Source organism: Micropterus salmoides, unplaced genomic scaffold (assembly GCF_014851395.1).
Source record: "Micropterus salmoides isolate LMB-PRFRI ecotype aquatic unplaced genomic scaffold, ASM1485139v1 Ms_hic_scaffold_9, whole genome shotgun sequence".
NCBI classification, from domain to species: domain Eukaryota; kingdom Metazoa; phylum Chordata; class Actinopteri; order Centrarchiformes; family Centrarchidae; genus Micropterus; species Micropterus salmoides.
Window position 1 is genome coordinate 9,165,326 of NW_024044681.1, and position 19,091 is coordinate 9,184,416.

General features: G+C 41.2%; 1 protein-coding gene across 3 annotated transcripts in view; it reads left to right on the plus strand.

Annotated features, from left to right (window-relative positions):
• The window catches only part of sgcd (sarcoglycan, delta (dystrophin-associated glycoprotein)), a 331,965-nt gene that overhangs the window by 244,211 nt on the left and 68,663 nt on the right, over window positions 1-19,091 (plus strand). For all 3 annotated transcript variants that reach the window (XM_038707837.1, XM_038707838.1, XM_038707835.1), the window contains 3 exons: window positions 1,150-1,251; window positions 9,188-9,275; window positions 12,851-12,970. In XM_038707837.1, the coding sequence (XP_038563765.1) occupies window positions 1,150-1,251; window positions 9,188-9,275; window positions 12,851-12,970 (310 nt within the window). The remainder of the gene's footprint in view (window positions 1-1,149; window positions 1,252-9,187; window positions 9,276-12,850; window positions 12,971-19,091) is intronic.

Sequence of the window (19,091 nt, forward strand, 5' to 3'; positions counted from 1 at the left end):
AGGGAAACATGTCTGGTTGGCTCTTTGCTGCTGATGGAGCATTTCATTCAGTGAACAGCTTGTCACTTGGGTTGCCGCTACGCTAATGTATTCACCCAGTTTTATGAAGTAATATTCTATGCCTGCTGCCACCTTGAAGTCCTTCACTTAATTTACCAAATACAGCATGCATAAGCATTGCGGTTTTGTCGTGTTTAAATGAGCTTGGCTTCCAGAGAAACTATTTATCCTTTGGGTCCCTGTCTGAAAAAGTAAACAAGACGAGGAACAAAATATGGAAGTGAAAATGTGTGAAGGTTGCAATTTTCACTCAGGCTTATCACATTTTATGTTGAAGTTATAATTGAGTTGTTTTTGCTACAAAGTGTCTGAAAAAGAAATTCTGTCAGGTGAATTAACGTCTTTTATAACTGGACGATATGAAGTTTTGTAAAGCTAGACATTAAATCATTATGTACACGTCACATCCTAGTATCCCATTATATATTAATTAGTGTTATTTTGTTTCAATTTAGACTATTAAATGTAATATTTTAGTCCACAGAGTCCTCTCCTTATAAAGAAATACTGCAGTTTCAAACAACATATTCTCTTGTATTTGATATTAAGAAATTATATAGGCCTTCTGTTTATCTATGCAATGTAAACGCCATGTTTATAATACTAATGCTGAAGTCAAGTATCAACCACTATCACTGCATTTAAAAAGATTAAGAGATTAGGGCTGCTGAATAACTATGGAGACGGTTTAATGAGTCTAATAGTCTGTGTACAGTATTTTATACCTGGTAAAAAACAAAATCCCCACACAGCCATCTTGCAAAATAGATAAATAACAGGTGTTGGTTATCAAACTGCAGGTGTCAGAAATAAAATGGCAGGTGTTGAATACAGCTAGCAATTCATGTTCATGGCTTTGCACTATATTGGCAGGAAATACATGAAGAGAACATTGTGAAGAGTCTTGGCTCGTCCACAGGCGCTGTACTCACTTATCCTTGATGTTGATGAGCAATTTGACCAACCAACACTTATGTTATGGGGTGGATATGTATATGCTTGAAATTCACGAGTAGTTAATATATACTTGCTTTAAAAACACAAGAAGAGAATATGAACTAATTGTGACTGTGTCTTTGTTGCTCACAGGACGGCATGGGAAACCTCAGAATAACAGAGAAGGGCCTGAAACTGGAAGGGGACTCTGAGTTCCTCCAACCCCTTTATGCCAAAGAAATCCAATCCAAACCAGTAAGTGATTCACAGAAAGACACATTTATTGACTGCTAATTTCATTTTGTTGTACTGAGTTGTGAGTTATACAGAGCCATGACACCTAACTCACAGTTTAGACTACACCACTCTTAGAATAATCAACATCAGTAATCATTGCATTAGTGGTGTTTGAGTGTCATATAGAATTTTCGAAATAAATGCAAAACTGCCTTTGTTTGTTTTCTTGTGTACTGATTAGCCACAGCTGCAAAATATTGACTGATTAGTGTAACACTGGGTGAATGACAACCATCAATATGAGGTGAGAGCGTGTAGTGGTGTGCAATGAGTGTCTAATGACTGTGAGTGTCACAGTGTGAATTTGAGTCCTGAATTTCACATCTGACGCAGTGGAAGAAGTTTGTGATACAATCCTGTTGGGACTCATACCGGACCTACAAGTTGTTCCACTCCACCTGCTTTCACAAGCTGTATTGATTTCATTAAGTGTCTAAATGTTGCTCTAACAAAGCTTAAATCATGTTTGTTGAGGCTTCCCAAACCACCCTAACACAGATTTTGTGAAAGGAATGGTACTACACTACATGTTCTCACCCGGCTAGCTGCAAACTATCGATCCATTTCCGGCTGCACATTTGGGTGTGGTTGTAGTGTCAGCACAATAAGCCAAGCAGCCTATTCTCTTCTCCCTCCACTCCTCCTGGGGGGACCTGAATTGGTCCCAGGTCAGATAGGATGTGCAGTGGGTCTACATCGTGTCTCCTCTCTGAAAACCACCACAGGGAGGAGATACTTTTGAAGTTGAAGCAGCAGCAGTTGTAGTCCTGTCTTCTCATCTTGATCCAAAGGCTGAGCCGAGATACCTTGCCAGTAAAAGTAATTTTACCTAATTGTGCCTGTGATTCTGTTCTTATGGTTATTACCCAAAAATTGTGACCCTAAGGCTGGAAAGTAGAGTGACCGGTAAATCAAGAACAAAGGCAGGGTATTTGAAATGACCCCTGGCTATGTGACTGTTAGCTGAGGAGGGTTTTTGTGCAGCTTCAGAATCAGTTACTGTCACTGCCTGGAATTGTTCTGATATTTTCACATTTACAAGACAAGACAAATAACGTCATGCCACAGAGAGAAAAGTCATGTTATTCCAAGACATGTAGTGTTGTGTCCTAACAAGACATGTAATTTTGAGTCAAGCCATACCACACAACTTCCCAGCATAACAAGCAACATATCACCAAATGTGTGTCAAGGCATTTTATGTTGAGTCATGTCACATCTTAACAAGACGTGTTGTTTGATGTCATGTCATTTCATGTCATATGTCATGTCAGGGCAAATCAAGAAAGATAAAGCAAGATGTGCCCTGCCATGGGTGGTATGTGGTGTTTTAATGAAATGAGACAAGCAGAGACCGTTCAAGATGAGTCCTCTCATGTCATGACATGGTGTGTCATAGAAGATGTTTTGTGTCATTTCATGTCATAACCAGACTTGTCATGTAATTTCATGTAATGTCTTGTCATAACGAGACAAGAGGGTAAGACACAACATCATGACATGTCAGACCAGGTGGTCTTGGTGGGGAAGTATATGCATGCAACAACTCTGGCACTCTCCAGTCTGCTGCATAGAGCCACAACTTCAGCATCAGTTTTCTTGCAGGAAATCTTTTGCGTTTACCAATTCAAAGTCTGTCTGAGGTCCCCTGGTATGTTCTGTTTACAAAATTAACATTCTGATGTGCTTCCTGCTGCCCTTATAACAACTACAGGAGGAGTATCTAAGTCTAGAGATGTCGGAGAAATGAAGAGATGGCACGATAAAGGGATAGGTCTTCTCCCCCTCTGTTCTACTCTGGCAGTAATAATAGCAGTGTGCAGGTAGTGGACGGATGGCTTGATAATGCAAGAGAGCAGCACGCTTTATCTCTGCTGTCTAAGGCCTTATGCAAGCTGAGAGGGACGATGAGCGATGGAGACGGAAGAGCAGTGAGGTAGCAAAAGACAGCAATGTAAGAATGCAGATGAGGAATGAGAGAAAAGAAGAAGTACTAATAGAGACAGAAATTGGGAGACAGATGGAGGAGGACTGAATTAGAAAGTGACAGGCAACAATGCGCAGGAGGCGGCCAAGTTCAAGACAGACTCAAACAAGCACAACATGTTCTCAGTGTGATATTATGGCATGGAAAATATTCATTTTAACATGAAGGCTTGATTTCACCAAGCAGTACAAGAAGTACCTATGAACAACTGTAGATCTGTAGTGCAATAATTTGGCATTATGTTTAGGTAGTTTTTGTTGGTGCAAGCCAACGTATGAAATCATCACTATATTCAAAATAATAAATACAGACTGCTAGGATATTAAGCGCATTGAAGACGGCTAGTAGCTGTTGTAGTCATCTTTGTTCATAAAATAAAAACCCAAAAATCAGTACTGATAGTGCAGAGAATTTCTTCTACTATGGTAAAATATTGGAGATAATTGGACAGACAGTTGGGATATGTAAAATGAAGATGTATAGAATAGACACACCAACAGGGCCAGTCAGGATCTAATGTTAATTCATGTTCTGTGTACTTCTACACATCTAAAAGGTCTCACACACAGTCCAGGTTCATGCAGTGAAACTGTCTGGAGTAAGGCAGCCAGAAGCTAAAAATCGAATTCTGTTTCCTCTAGAGAGTTTCCTCTGGCCTGTCATGTCATGTTTATAACTACAGTTTTTTTTGTTTTGCTGCTTAAATGCTGCTTAAACTTTATTGCACCATGGAAATGTTTAAAATGACTGACAGCAGCCTCCCTAATCATGAAAGTAAACCCTTAAAGATCATACATTAATATAACACAAAATAAAAAACACTGTAGGAGAGCGATGTGTCTCAGTGAAGATCCAGACGTTTCATAGAGGAGCACAGCATCTGTTAACAGATCTCAGTCTGCAGTGGAGTTCAGACACTTCACTGATAAACCACAGAGCTGCAGAGGAACATTAGGCTTCATGATCAGAGACAGTTTTTATGTCACGTCCACACATCTGTCCATATCCCCCTCTCTGCTGTGAGTCTGCAATGCAATCAGTCAATTGATGGTTTTAACAATGCGCCAATCATCCGCTGTTATAAAAGCTATTCTCTAAGGTACAAGCGCACCTGGCCTTTAAAGGGAATGGGAGATGACACTCTGATTGGTGTATTGTTACGCTCAAAACACACATGACTAATTCACAGACTAATTACAACCCTTTTGAACCACGTGCCCGGCACACTGACCATTTTTTCCACCATTAAACTAGCAAAACTGGAGTTGGACTCCCCCAGTGCTTAATTTGTAAATTATTAGGTGCCGGAGCATGTGAAATGTGCCACCCACTGGAAATAGTTAATTAATAATTTATGATCAAATAATTATTTAAAACTCATCGCGTACCTGCACATTGTTTTAAAGGGCGAACAGAAACCATTATTAGCTACCAAATCAAATAGTAAATAAGGAAATCCATTAGATTGACCCTATTAGGCTGGATTTTGTTTGTGTAGAAGGGCATTGCAGTGACAGAGCGCACTTTAGAGCTGCCGGAGCGCAAAAGGCTTAAACTCAGAGGTACCAGAGCGGCACTCTGGCTAGCTCCAGCACAAATGAAGCACCGGACACGCCCCGAACGCAACTGCGCCATGCACTTCATGCCGTGCGCTTAGATCATTAAAAAATGGCCCTGTATGTTTAACCTACATTGTGCTACTATGTGTTTTCTTTCCTTTTCTTTCCTGTGTTCTCTTTCTTTATCGCTCTCAATTAAATTAAATTTAATGGCGCCTTATTGGCATGGGAAACAGACATTTACACCCTCTCTCTCTCAACCCAACTGGTTGAGGCAGATGGCTGCCCATCCTGAGTCTAGGTTCTGCTCTGCCCTGTTAAGTGAGTTTTTCCTTGCCACTGTCACCAAGTGCTTGGTCATGGTGAAATTGTTGGGTAAATAATATTATGAAGAGTACGGCCTAGACCGGCTCTGTATAAAAAGTGCCCTGAGGTGATTTGGTGCTGAATTGAATTGAATGAAAAGAAGAAAAAAAACGGCAAATAGGTTTGAAGAGGGGAGACTAGATACAAAGCACTATAGCAGAGAAAGAAATAAACAGAAGAGAGGGCAGAGAGAATGACAGATGAGTGGTAGTTTTAGCAAAGGAGGTGAGACGAATAGTAATGCAAAGGATGAGGTGTTGGGAAAAGAAAATTAGTAAGTCCAGGAAAGAATAGACAGTTGAAAACATATTAACCAAGGAAGGCCCCGCTGTGTGTTGCAGTTATTCTTCTGCTCATATTATTGCGGCCTCGTCTCATTGTATTGCCAAATACTTCCTGCACTGTATTTTCTTATTTAGTCTCCATGTCCCTTTTGTCTCTTGTCTTTTGTTTTTTAGTCCTCAGTCTTTCTGAGTTTGGCTTCTTTCAGTTCAAGTGAATAAAGCTGCTAAAGAGCAGCTTCAGGAGTTAGTTATACCAAAGCATAGCCAAAAGGCGAGTGAATATTGGACATTCGCCAAGTCGCCAGAGACATGATTTCAAATTAAAGGTAATATATACGCTTGATGTGTAAATAAGCATGCTAACACGTTTGCCATATCAACTTGAATGCTTTGCTCCCGCAAAGTGGCCCAAAAATCAATTAATGCAGGTTTAAAAAAATGCCTTGATTACTTGCCTCACATTTTGGTGTTTGCTGGATATCATGTATTATGATGTCATCAAATTACATCTGACCTGCAGTCAATAAACCAAATTTACAGTGATATTAAATGAACAAAATCAACAAGATCCTCACATATGAGAATCCAGTAGTAGCAACTGGTCTGTGTTTTTACTTGATAAATGAGCTTACATTTTAAATAAGTAAGCAATCATTTTATTAAACTAACCATCCACCACTATTTAACCACTATTCAGCCGCTACTTATAACTTTCATCTTGATATCCTGCTGCAATACCTGTGTGAGCCTGGGAAATAAACTGATTTGTTTTGATAATGGAATTTCTGAAAGAGCCACTAAATTGCTCCCAAAATTGGTCCATTGGCCCAACCTTCTGAGGTTTAATTCAGCCAGTGAGATTTTTGTAGCCTTTGAAGCAGCTCAAGAAAGCTGCATTCAAGAAATATTCATATAACCGACTCCAATCCACGTCTTTCTCCTCTTTCTTTTTTTCTCTCTGCTTATTCCTCTCTGTGTGAGAGGCATCCTGCTGGGAGTAATATGGTCTGTTGCATTGGTAACGAAGAGACGAGGGAGGAGGAGTGGATCAGAGGCACGACAACAAAACTAAACATATGTACTGTACATAAACAGCCCCAAAGGACTCCTCCTGTAGCCTCTCTGAGGCATTTAAAAAGACTGTTGCAGAAAGATGGAACAATAAGCTGGCTGCTGTGAAACATAGCACGCTGTACTCTGTGGGAGTGGTTTTGAAGCTCAAGCCTGGTGCTGTGAAGAAAAACAACATTTTATACACAACATAGACTGTCCCAAATTCAGGTAGTGACTGATAACAGTGAAGTTCACTGGTAAAGTGTTACCATATGGAGGTTGTAGAGAGATAGTCGGGGTGCTTGGTGGATGTACAATGATCCTCAGTTTATGGAAAGATGTATGATAAATGTAAAACATGACCTGCCTCTTGCTTTAATTCAGTTGTATGTACGCAAATTAGGAATATTTTCAGTGATTCATTTGCATTTGGCAGATATGTTCAAGATGAGAGAAGTGTGTCTGATTTAGCTCTTTCTCTGCACACACACTGTTTGGAGCAGGTTTTTAGTCTTTCTTCTATTGTTACTGTGTGTGTGAGTGGGTGTATATATTTATATATAATGACCTAACTACAAAATATTAGAAAATTAAAAGTATCTTTGATGTAACTAAGCTACTTTTGCCACGTTGCTGTAGCTTAGCTTGCTACATTTCACTGGGGGGTAGCTTCTGTGTAGTGAAGCTTCATTTAATGTAGAGTAGCTAGCAGCTTAGCTCACTACATTTTTCAAGTAGCTTGCCCAACACTGATGAAATCTTTCACTGTGAACCAAAAAGGTGGTTGTAGATCACTCTGTCCATCGGCCAAAGCATACACACAGATACCACGTTCGGGTGCATAAATCGATTGTAAGCACCATTTTATAAAGTTAAGTTAAAAACAGCTACATCCCTATGGCCAGAGCTTGTTACCTCTTATTTCTCTGTTTATATTATTTCAACAATGTAAACAATTTGCAAGGCATTTATCTTATAATTTATCATGCCTCAAAATTGATATCATGCAGTCTGTCACAGATTGCAACCAAGATTTTCCAGCACTTTGGTCATCTGTAGTTTTTAAATGTGCTTTATAAAGTTGGGACAGTGGGACACCTGTAAGATCACTGTTATTGCACAGTGCTGAGACTTTTTGCATGGATGTTTTCATGTTCAGAGTAAGTAAAGTGCATTTGAAAAGAGCCTTTTTCTTAGTTTGTGGCAGTGCGTCCAGTGTGCTGAGGAGTCACTGCTAACTTGTTAGCTCTCATTGCCTACAGCTGTGCTGAGCTTTTACAGGGTCTCATGTTGTCAGAAAAGTGTAGTAAGAGCACTAATAGAAGCTGGGTCCTGTGTGTGTTTGTGCACCGGTGTGAGACAGTGTGTGCTTGAAACAAAGGTAGGTAAAATCATCCGGCTTCTCACCCACACTAGATTACACTAGATTTGTCTTTAGTTTTGAATATTTGGGAGGTGTGATTGAGAGCCACCTTAACTTCACAGACTTTTCAAAGTTTCTCGTTAATGTAAGGATTTTAACAAAGGCACGCATACATGGGACATGGTATAAAAGTAACCGGTGGAAATGTTTACATTTTTTGTTCAATGTTAGAAAGACAGAATAGTTGGTGTTAAAAGAAAAAAGTCAAACTAGTTTTGCTCACAAATACACCCCTCAAGCTGAGTACCTTGAAAGATGGAGTGTACTTGTCAAACCTGACATGCTCAAATGACTCTACAGTTAATGTAAATGTAATTATCAGCGCCGCCACGCCGTGTATTTATCAACTATTTTCAAACTTCTTGTTTTGCATTCAGTTCACACCACAATGTTATTGTAATAACTTCTTGTTTGCATATCATACATTTGGTGTATTTACTGTGGGAACTTCAATAAGTTTAGCAAGAGCCATAATGTTATCAGTAATATACACACAAGGCATATCCCCTCCTCGGCTGCGAGCGCAGCACAATGGTCAGGCCGTTATCTCTAATTAAGAAGTTGACTGAGGCATGAAGATTAGTCGGGCACAGAAAGAGTTGAGTGTCCGACGTGATCAGCATTAGAGAGGTGCAGGGCACTCTGGGAAATGGAAGTTATCAAATGAAGCAGGAGGCTGAAGTCTTGGTCCGTCATGAGTTGTGTGTTTCTGTGCTCTTGTACTTTTTTAGTATTAAAGCTGGCTCAGCCTGTATAAGCCAGCAGGTGAGTGCCAATTAGTCTGCCTGAAACTGTGACTTTGACATAAGAGACATAAGAGAGTAAGAGTCCCGTCCTAGAACAGTCAATGGTTGAAACGACAAATGTTTTCTTAACCATGATTCTTACAGAACTATAACTGTGTACTTTTTTTTAATCTAAACTTAAATAGACCTTCACCATAGAGGTGGCAGATCAGCAAACAGTCATATGAGATGGTTTCCGAGTAGTAGTTATGATGGTCAATGTTAGGGACTTGTAAATGTACAGACAATGAGGGTCTACACAAGTACAGGACAAACAAAAGTACAAACCTATTCAGTCAGATGTGTCCTATTAATAATGAATCTTTATGAATTCTGAATTCTTTTTTTCTCATCAGCCCTTGTTCTTAAAACACATTAATAATTTAACAACCATTGCACTACAATCCAAATAAATAACCTTGTTCATGTCTTTGCAGGGCCGCCCACTGTTCCTGCAGTCGTCCAGAAACGTGTCGGTCAATATCGTCAACAGCAACAACCAGCTGCTCACACAACTTGTAACAGGTAAGACGCAGCAGGAGAAACACAAACTGCTTTCATGTAGTATATTGATGTTTTCTTTTTTCATGATACGTCTTTTTATTTTTCAAAAACATCAAACCTGACAGCGCTGATGACATCAGCTGCAACATATACACAACATGTCCAATTGTCAATGAAAAGGGTTTTTTTTCCACCTTTGGCAAATATCCTATTTTTTTATGCTTTATTACCACTTGGAACATACTGTATATATTGTTTTAATAATGATGAGGCTTTGTATGGTTATTGGGATCCTGCTTTTCTCTGTTTCATTTGAGGCCTGACAAGGTAAAACTATCCAGCATTTCACATTTAGACCAAAGATTTACATAGTCAGTATGGTCAAGTCTTGCCTTTAGTCGACTGATCGTCGAATCATGTGTTTGTGTGTGTGGGCAACACATTCTCACTCCCTAATCGTCACATATTGACTCTTGGTCAAGGCCCTTAGGCGTCACTTTTAGACATATAGGGTCAAGTTAGCAACGCTTAGCAACAAAAAATATGCAAGTCCGGTTAGACATTCAAAATAAACGATAGCGTTATGAAACATTGCACGTTATTGAAATGGCACGTTATTAAAGTCATGAAACGTTGCAATTTGGTTAGGTTTAGGCACAAAAAGTACTTGGTTAAGGTTAGGAAAACATCATGCTTTGGTTTATAATAACTACTTAGGTCAGTTAGCTCATAAGTTAACGAACGTCACTAGCATAACTTGCGCAATTTGAGTAACTCGCATAACTTAAATAAAAATATTTTATGTTGACTTTTTGTTTCAAACAGGACACGAACACCACTCTCCTGGTCTAAAGTCAGGGTTCTGGCTCTCCATCCACCCCAACCACCTCCTCACTCAGTCTTTTCTGTTAAATATCATATTGTAGCGTCACAAACTGATGCTACTGGGATTCCACCACTGCGTTGAACTGTGACGCTATAGGGATCACAAGTGCATTACAAACAGGGCTGGATTGGTAATCTGGCATACTGGGCAAATGCCCCATGGGCCGACGCACCTTTGGGGCCGGTGTAATGTAAATTATATATTTATATAACTGTTTTTAAAAAATGGGCCAACGACCAGCCCATACAGCATGGACAGCCCCCCCACACACACATACACGCAAAAAAAAACAATCTTCAGACGGAGGCCGCCAAATGCACGAAAATAATCGATATGTATGGTATGGTATGGTACCCGACGTAGAGCTGCTCTAGCAGCTCAGGCATTTGAAGGAGTAAAGCTGTGGCCGCTGCCAGGCAGAGGAGGAGGCGTGTGTTTAGCGAGTGACAAAGTGACAGGGCCAAGTGACAGTGAGCAGGAGGAGAGTGGAGGTGAAGCAGTAAGCGTAAGTAGCTCAACTTGTGGGGAGTGGCAGGGAGGGGGAGGGTCATTTACACTAGGGACGCTGGGGACATGTAGGCTACCCACCACTTTTTGAAAGCGTTTATTAAAAATATTGTGAATAGTAGCTTGCACCATGAAATGTTAATTAATAAATAAAAATGCTATGAAAAAGGTTTGATTGCGCAATAAGCCTGAAATGCAATATAAATATAGAAGACAACTGTGTTGTCCAAAACAATTAACTTAAGCTAAAAACAATAATAAGCTACTGATTACTGCATCATATTCTATTATTTTTAGAGCGCATTTTGAATTGTGACCTGCCACCTGAATTTTGTGCTTCCCTGGTGCAGAAAATGTCTCCAGAATGCAGGAAATTAAGTGTTTAATGCTCAAAATCTATTAAAATCTTGTCAATGTTACATCTCATGGACTGAGTGTTTCGTCACACCCCTAATCTAAGCCCTTAAATGTAAGGATGGAGTATTGGTGAGGGGTGTCCGACCGATTTTGGTGGGCCAAAAATGCAAGGGCCGATTTTTTGTCCCATTCCAGCCGTGATTACAAACTGACACCGATGGCTCTTGACCATGAGTACATATGTGACAAGTCGGGGAGTCAGAACGGGTTGCTGTGTGTGTGTGTGTGGGGGGGGGGGGGGGGGGGGGGGGGCTCCGCTTTAATCTTGAGAAGCTGCAGAGCTGCAGTCTCTATTCATTAGTCACTGTAACTTACACTGTACATTTACAGCAAAACCAAGGCTTACTGTTGACCCTTTTCCCTCTACTCTGCTTTCCTGCCCTTCACTGGTCCCGCGAGGTGCACGCACTGCTTGGCACAACACCGTCTCTCTTCCTCTTTTACCACATACACACACACACTACACCCACACTGATCCGCCCCTGCCCTTCCGTAAAGGTTAGGGTTACAATTTTCTTTATTTACATCATTATATGTTGATATTTATATCATAATAGGCTGTATATTAACTTATAGGGAGAAAAACTGCGGCTGTAAAATAAGACATTGAGAACCCCCATAGAACCAAAATGGTTTGTTGCTCGTTTCATAACGCAGCTGCGAAGATTCGACTGTAAGATTTACAGTCGACTCAGGCTCCTTCTATTGAACATCGAATCTTTCACTATTCAGGGTCACCCCTATTCACATTAAGATTGGAAAAAAGTCTGAAAAACTGAAATTTTTTGAAAAACATTTTTTGTGGCAGATCTGTTGATTCCCATTACTTTTACTCTCAAGTAAAGAACCACTGCTCTAACTGTCAGGAGTCATTGCTTCATTTCCAAGATTAATCATTAGTACATTGTAAATTCTTCTACTGTTCCCCTTAAGGGTGCCAGCAGAAGCCTCAGTCGCTCCACCATAACTCTGTTATACACTTTCTTCTTTACATTCCCTCATTCTCTGCCTGTCACACTTTAATAGAGTTGGCAGTCTCCTGTTAATGGAAATCACTTTGTGTAAACATGCACAGGAAGTGTCTCACGTTAAAAAGTGCGCTGACATTTACCTTCTGGGTCTGAAGAGGAGAAGGACGAAGTCTGCTCGAATGTTTTCTCTTAGATGGCTAAGCGGCATTAGTGTATTTCAGATTGAGAGTGACAGAATCAATTGCGCTCGTGTCAATCAGTCACACCCAAAGATGACTGTTTTCTGCCACCACATGAGACAAAGCAATTTGAAATGGAGGGAGTTTGTGTGTACATTTTCTATTTCTTGTTTGTGGTGACACTAGTCACCGTTATGGCAGCTTGAGTCTGAGTATTTCCCTGCAGACTTTCAGTGAAATGTGTTTCTTTGTGTTTTTTATACTCATATCTCGTGGAAATCGCTTTCTTCTATTATCCTTTATTCTTTTGTTTTCATTATTTTTGTTTTTTATACTTTTGTAGATGGACGCCATCAGACTTTGATTATTGAAGAAAATTGTGCTGATTCTTCCAAAGCTCTAATATATCTGGTTTTGTTTGGTTTCATTCATGAAATTCATAAATGATATATTTTTTGGGGGTTTTGTTCCAAAGATGGAGAGAATTATTTTGCATATCCTTCAGGACAGACTGATTGTTTTCCACTTTGGTGCATTTTAAATGTTCAAATACTGAGGTAATTCAGTAAGTAATCAGCTGCAGCTCCAGTCTCTCTTCTTTGATGTCTCCTCTCTGTCTCTCTGTGTTTGGTTTAGGATCTAGTGGATTTAAAGCACGAGGCAAGATGTTTGAAGTCAAATCCACCTCTGGGAAGCTCCTTTTCTCAGCCGACGAGCAGGAGGTGGTGGTGGGTGCCGAGAAGCTCCGAGTGATGGGTGAGTGACCACCTGACATGTACGGAAACCGACCAGTTTTCAAGGTCCAAAGTGGAAAATCAAAGTGCTTACTTCCATATGGGCGTTGATGTTGGTGGTGGTCTAACAGAGGACATGCTTTACCAACCGTTTCTCCAAATGTACACATATATCTGTTGCACTAACACTTGATGGGCTGATGTGATGTGTCTAACTGACATACAAGTAGAATAATGTAATGCTTACATTAACATGATGTGCGGTCAGTTGTGAGGACAGTAGATTTGTGCTGGTAGTACTCCTGTATGAGAGGAGTAAGATGACAACTAGCAAGAAAGGATAAGGAAGAGAACATTTTTTTCCTGTAGAAATAAAATTAAAGCTTTGTCAGAACAGTGGTGGTGGAGAACTCATATTTGCCAACAGGACTGAGGGGAAGAAGGTAGTATGTAGTCCTCAGACAAATGAGTTTTCAGAATCAGAAAGCCGTTGTGGCAGGTGATTTCCTGTGGTAACAGAGGGGCGTAACTGAGGATAGTCGAGGCAAAATGAGTTCACTATGAAAATATGAATACACCCATAAATAAGCATCTGCATACAATGAAAGTGGAAACAGTAGATGATCATGTATTACATTCGCAGCAAAGTCTCACGGGAAATACAGTCTGCCCACAAGAACTGACAGATTTAAGCTTAATGCTGACTTCCCCTTTCTTTGGTCCAGACTGCTACATGACACCAGGTATGAAACTCAAGTGTTTACATCGTGAGAACACTGTTGCTAGGTGATAACAATCACAGATGCCACTCGTTCCCTTGTTGAAGAACTTGTTTGTGCTTTGATGTTTCCTGTATTTATTTCTAGGATAACTTCCATGATGTCTTAAAGACAATAGCATGTCACAACTAGAGTTCAACAAGTAGTAAATACCACATTAGTAGGTTGTACGTATGGACTGTGTTCCTGTAAGGATGGACAGAATTGTCAATAAAATGCGAGGGGTGGCGATAACACATGCCTTTGGTGTGAGACACCGGGGTTTGATTCCCACTACGACACATCCACCAGTGTGTCCCTGAGCAAGACATTTAACCCTCAGTTGCTCCAGAGGCGTGCGACCTCTGACATATATCGCTAAATAAGTAAATGTAAATTTGATGTTTATTAAATGTAGCTCACGTGAAATGTGACAAGAAGAAGTTTTCCACTACATATGATGTTTTAAATGTATTAACCCCTAAACATCCAGTGTTGCTCTTTTATTTTACCCTTAAGTAGCTTTATGGTTAGAAAAATCCTATTATCCAACACATTGTCTCACAGTGTCATATACATTCTGTATCATAATAGCTTTGGAAATGTTTTAACTTATCAGAAAGTTACTATGTCATGAGTTCAGAAATGCTCCAGGTAGTAGCTATCAGTGACAAAATGTTGTCATTCCATGGATTAATTTAGATGCAGAATGTCAGGGTTCTGAGCACTGGAAGAATTTATTGTATCTACATATATTTATCATGTAAATATTTGCTGGAATTAGGCCAGTAGAATAAGTGTAAGTAAATTTGGTTGCAGCAAGAAACCTTGGCTACCATAAAAAGTTAAACTGAATAGAATAAGATGCTGGTAATGATGCCATGGAAAATATGAACTTGAAATATGTTTCTCTACTTCTCCAATTGGTGCAGAGAGCAGGACTTCTAAACATGAGAAATAACGTCAGACTTTAAACAAAATAAAGAAATCAGCTGACCATGCTGACAGATGGACAGATTTAATTACCGATACATACAACGGGATAACTGAACTAAAATAACTTGTAGTGAGCATAATTAAGATATCAAAAATTACAGAACCAGACAACAGCTGTAATGTCTTTGATTCAGAGTTCATCTTCTTTTTATTTTTTTTTTGTTTTTTTTATTTCATTTCTTTCCCTCACGTTCTTTATTTATTTAATTTATTCATTTCCTCCATTGGACTTAAAAATGTTTTTTCTTTTTTCTGTTCTGGTTTCCGTTTTAACATCATTCACTATTATACTTCCATCTGCCATCATTCACCATCACTCATCCATCCACCCACCCGTTCATCAATCCATCCATCCAATCTCATTAATAGATAAACGGATATTTGAAGTGTCTCCCTCTTGACTGGGCTGCACATTTCCACTTAAAAGCTCTCATGGGTGTGCTCTCTCTCTCTCCCTCCGACTTTTTCTCTCACTCTTTCTCTCTGACACACATCTTTCAAAGACCTGTATGTGAACAATTACTTTTCATCCTCATCTACATTCATTTACATCCTTTCCAGCCTCACTGAGTCAGAGTTCATTACTGTCAAGCACCTCAGCAAAGTGCTCGCACAGATGGCGGGTGGTGATAGTTGGCGGGAGGGACAAGTAAGGACCGGTAGTGTTGTGAATTGTTTAACAGAAGGGAGTTGTTTTTGATGCAGTATTTGTTTTAAAGTCAAAACTATTTTAACAGTCACCTGTCGCCGCCTATTTATACTTTAATATTCACAAATCCTGGCATCAGTAAACACAACATGCTTATGTTTACCAAACCAACTGCTGTGATCACTGATGCGTGACATTCAAATATGCACTTGGAGGTCCAGTTTGATTTTCAACTTGAATAGGAGAATAGGTGTGTTTTAGAAGACCTGTCTTAGCAAGTGTTGATAGAACAAACAACAAATACATTATTTTTACTAACTATTCTTGTCTGTATCAGGGTTGAGTGTGTAGTTAAAGGCCGTAGGGTAGGGTTTAGCAATCTGCCTCATGATTATGACATATTAAAGCTGTAACCTGAGGGTTGCGCTAGAGTGTTCATCCTCTGGGGAGCATTTGTCCATTAGATCCTGACTTTCGTAGAGGGGTACAAAATAAATAAAACCTACAAGTAATGGGGTCAAACTGTTAAGTTTTAACCCCCATTGTCAAAAGACAAGTTTTCAGATTGGGGTGCTAATGGAAAGATCTGGGTATCACTAAAATCAGAATCAGAATCAGAAGGAGCTTTATTGCCAAGTAGTGTTTTACACATACAAGGAATTTGCTTTGGTGTTAAGGTGCTACACGCAGACAGACATACATCTGACATAAATAGATGTAGAAATATATAAATATGTAATCAACAAATGCAAGTTATACAAGAATAACAATATGACAATATAAAAAATTAAAAAGGGGTGGTGATAGGGCAGTGGATAAGACGCATGCCTTTGGTGTGAGAGACCCGGGTTCGATTCCCCACTGACACATGACAGATCCACCAACGTGTTCCTGAGCAAGACACTTAACCCCTAGTTGCTCCAGACATGTATAGCAATTGTAAGTTGCTTTGAATTAAAGCGTCAGCTAAATGTAAAAGTGATATTTGATGTGCAGAGACTATTGTATTATTTGAAAGGGAAGGGAGTGTCAGTGGGGGGCCCGGGCCTTGTTGATGAGGCTAGCTGCAGACGGGTAGAAGCTGTCCCTGGCAGTGGCAGCAGTGTACCAGATGGCGATGGAGGAGGCGATGATGGTGGTGTAGAAGTGCACCATCATTGTCTTTGGCAGGCTGAACTTTTTCAACTGCCGCAGGAAGTACATCCTCTGCTGGGCCTTCATGGTGAGGGAGGTGATCAGCTCCCACTTGAGGTCCTGGTAGATGATGGTGCCCAGGAAGCGGAAGGAGTCCACAGTGGCGACGGGGGAGTCACCCAGGATGATGGGGGCTCTTTCTGAAGTCCGCGACCATCTCCACTGTCTTCAGAGTGTCGAGCTTCAGACTGCTGGCTGCACCAGGTCACCAGATGGTCAATCTCCCACCTGTAGGCAGACTCATCCCCATCAGAGATGAGCCCAATGAGGGTGGTGTCGTCCACAAACTTGAGGAACTTGACAGACTGGTGACTGGAGGTGCAGGTGTTTGTATACAGGGAGAAGAGCAGAGGGGAAAGAACGCAGCCTTGAGGGGAACCAGTACAGGGGGTCCTGGAGTCAGAGAAATGTTTTCCCAGCTTAACATGCTGCTTCCTGTCCGTCAGGAAGTCAGTGATCCACCTGCAGGTGGAGTCAGGCACGTTCAGCTGGGAGAGCTTGTCCTGCAGCAGGGCCGGGATGATGGTGTTGAAAGCAGAGCTGAAGTCCACAAATAGGATCCTGGCGTAGGTTCCTGGGGAGTCCGGATGCTGGAGGATGTAGTGAAGGGCGATGTTTATTGCATCATCTACAGACCAGTCGGCTCTGTAGGCGAACTGCAAGGGGTCCAGGAGTAGGTCTATGATGGATCTACGGTGGGACAACACAAGACACTCAAAAGACATTACCACAGAGGTCAGGGCAACGGGTCTGTAGTCATTTAGTCAAGTGGTCCTTGTTTTTTTGGGGACAGGGATGATGGTAGAGGCTTTGAAGCAAGCTGGCACATGGCATGTGTCCAGTGAGGTGTTAAAAATGTCTGTAAACACCGGAGACCGAGACTGATCAGCACAGTTCTTCAGGTTGGATGGGGAGACCGGCCCAGCTGCTTTGCGAGGTTTCTGCCTCCTGTCTGTTGACGTCCCTCTCCAGGATGGTAAGAGATGGTGAGGAGGTAGGTAGGGGATGAGATGGTGGAGTGTAGCCGGTCAGTGGTGTGACGGGGGATGGTGTCAGGTCTGTCCCATTGTCTTTCAAAGCGACAGTAAAACTGGTTGAACTCGTTGGCAATGCGTGAGTCATTCATGGAGTGGGGGGATTTAGGTTTGTAGCTGGTGATCTGTCTGAAGCCTCTCCAGACAGAAGCAGTCTCATTCCTTGAGAACTCGTGTTGTAGTCTCTCTGCATACAGCTGTTTAGCATCTCGCACCACCTTGCTAAACCTGTACTTTGACTCCTAAATGCCTCTTCCTTTTCTAACCTCAGCTGTCTGAGCTTAGCTGTGAACCAGGGTTTGTCATTGTTATAACTCACCCTGGTGCGTGTTGGAATGCAGCTGTCCTCACAGAAGCTGATGGATGTCACAGCCTCTGTAAACTCATCCAGATTGTTGGTAGCAGTCCTAAAAAACATCCCAGTCAGTGCAGTCCAAGCATGCATGAAGATCCTCTACAGCTTCACTGGTCTATTTCTTTGATGTCCTCACTACAGGTTTACAGAGTTTTAATTTCTGTCTGTAAGCAGGAATCAAGTGGACCATGACATGATCAGAGTGTCCCAGTGGAGCGCGTGTAACGGCGTGATAGGCACTGCTAACTGTGGTGTAACAGTGATCCAAAGTGTTCCCCTTTCTGGTTGGACACTTAATAAACTGTCTGTATTTGGGGAGTTCTTGGCAGAGGTTACCTTTGTTAAAGTCACCAAGAACAATAACAAGGGAGTCCGGGTTTGTCTGCTCCACACACAGTATCTGGCCAGATCCGTACCATGGCTCAGCATATTTAACCCCGAAAGTCCTGTTCGTTTGACCAATGTGATTGCTCCATGGGGCTGGGCACGGTTAGGCTGGACTCCAGCACGGTACGCATGTAGTGTGATTGCCCAAGCATGGTACCCCGACACAAACTCTGTGCCATGCGAGAGAGAGCGCTTTTTTTTCACAGAATGACAGTCGATATTGACTTCCAGCTATATTTAGCGTGCTAACTGCAGCAACCCAGCTGTGATCTAATGTTAACATAGCTCTCCCTATTAGCTAGGCTCCTTACATGCCTGCTAATAACTTTTTTTAAGGTTGGGTTTCCGACAAGGCAGTTGTGTTGGACAGATTTGTGCAGTGGTGTTCATGAGAGAGAGGGAGACAAGGTGCTGCGTAAATATATGCGCAGCACTCTGCAATCAACTACAATTTTAATAGGCCTAGGAAAAAAAATCCAAAATCAATGTGTGGCGGACAACATTGATACTGTGGCGGGCCGCCACAAACAAATAAATATATGGGAAACACTGACTGAGTGATTACGTAAACATGCTCCGGCTTGGATCGCTAGGCGCAGTGTGAGCGCAGGCCAGCGGGGGAGTGAGGAGAGGGGACAGTTGTGCTCGGGCACGGTACAAGGCAACCGAGCCTAGTGTGAGTACACCCTTGAATTTAAATCTGGCCAGAACTTTTTGACATAACTTGTCATGCAACAAAATGTTTGTCAAGGATAAATGACCTGACAGTA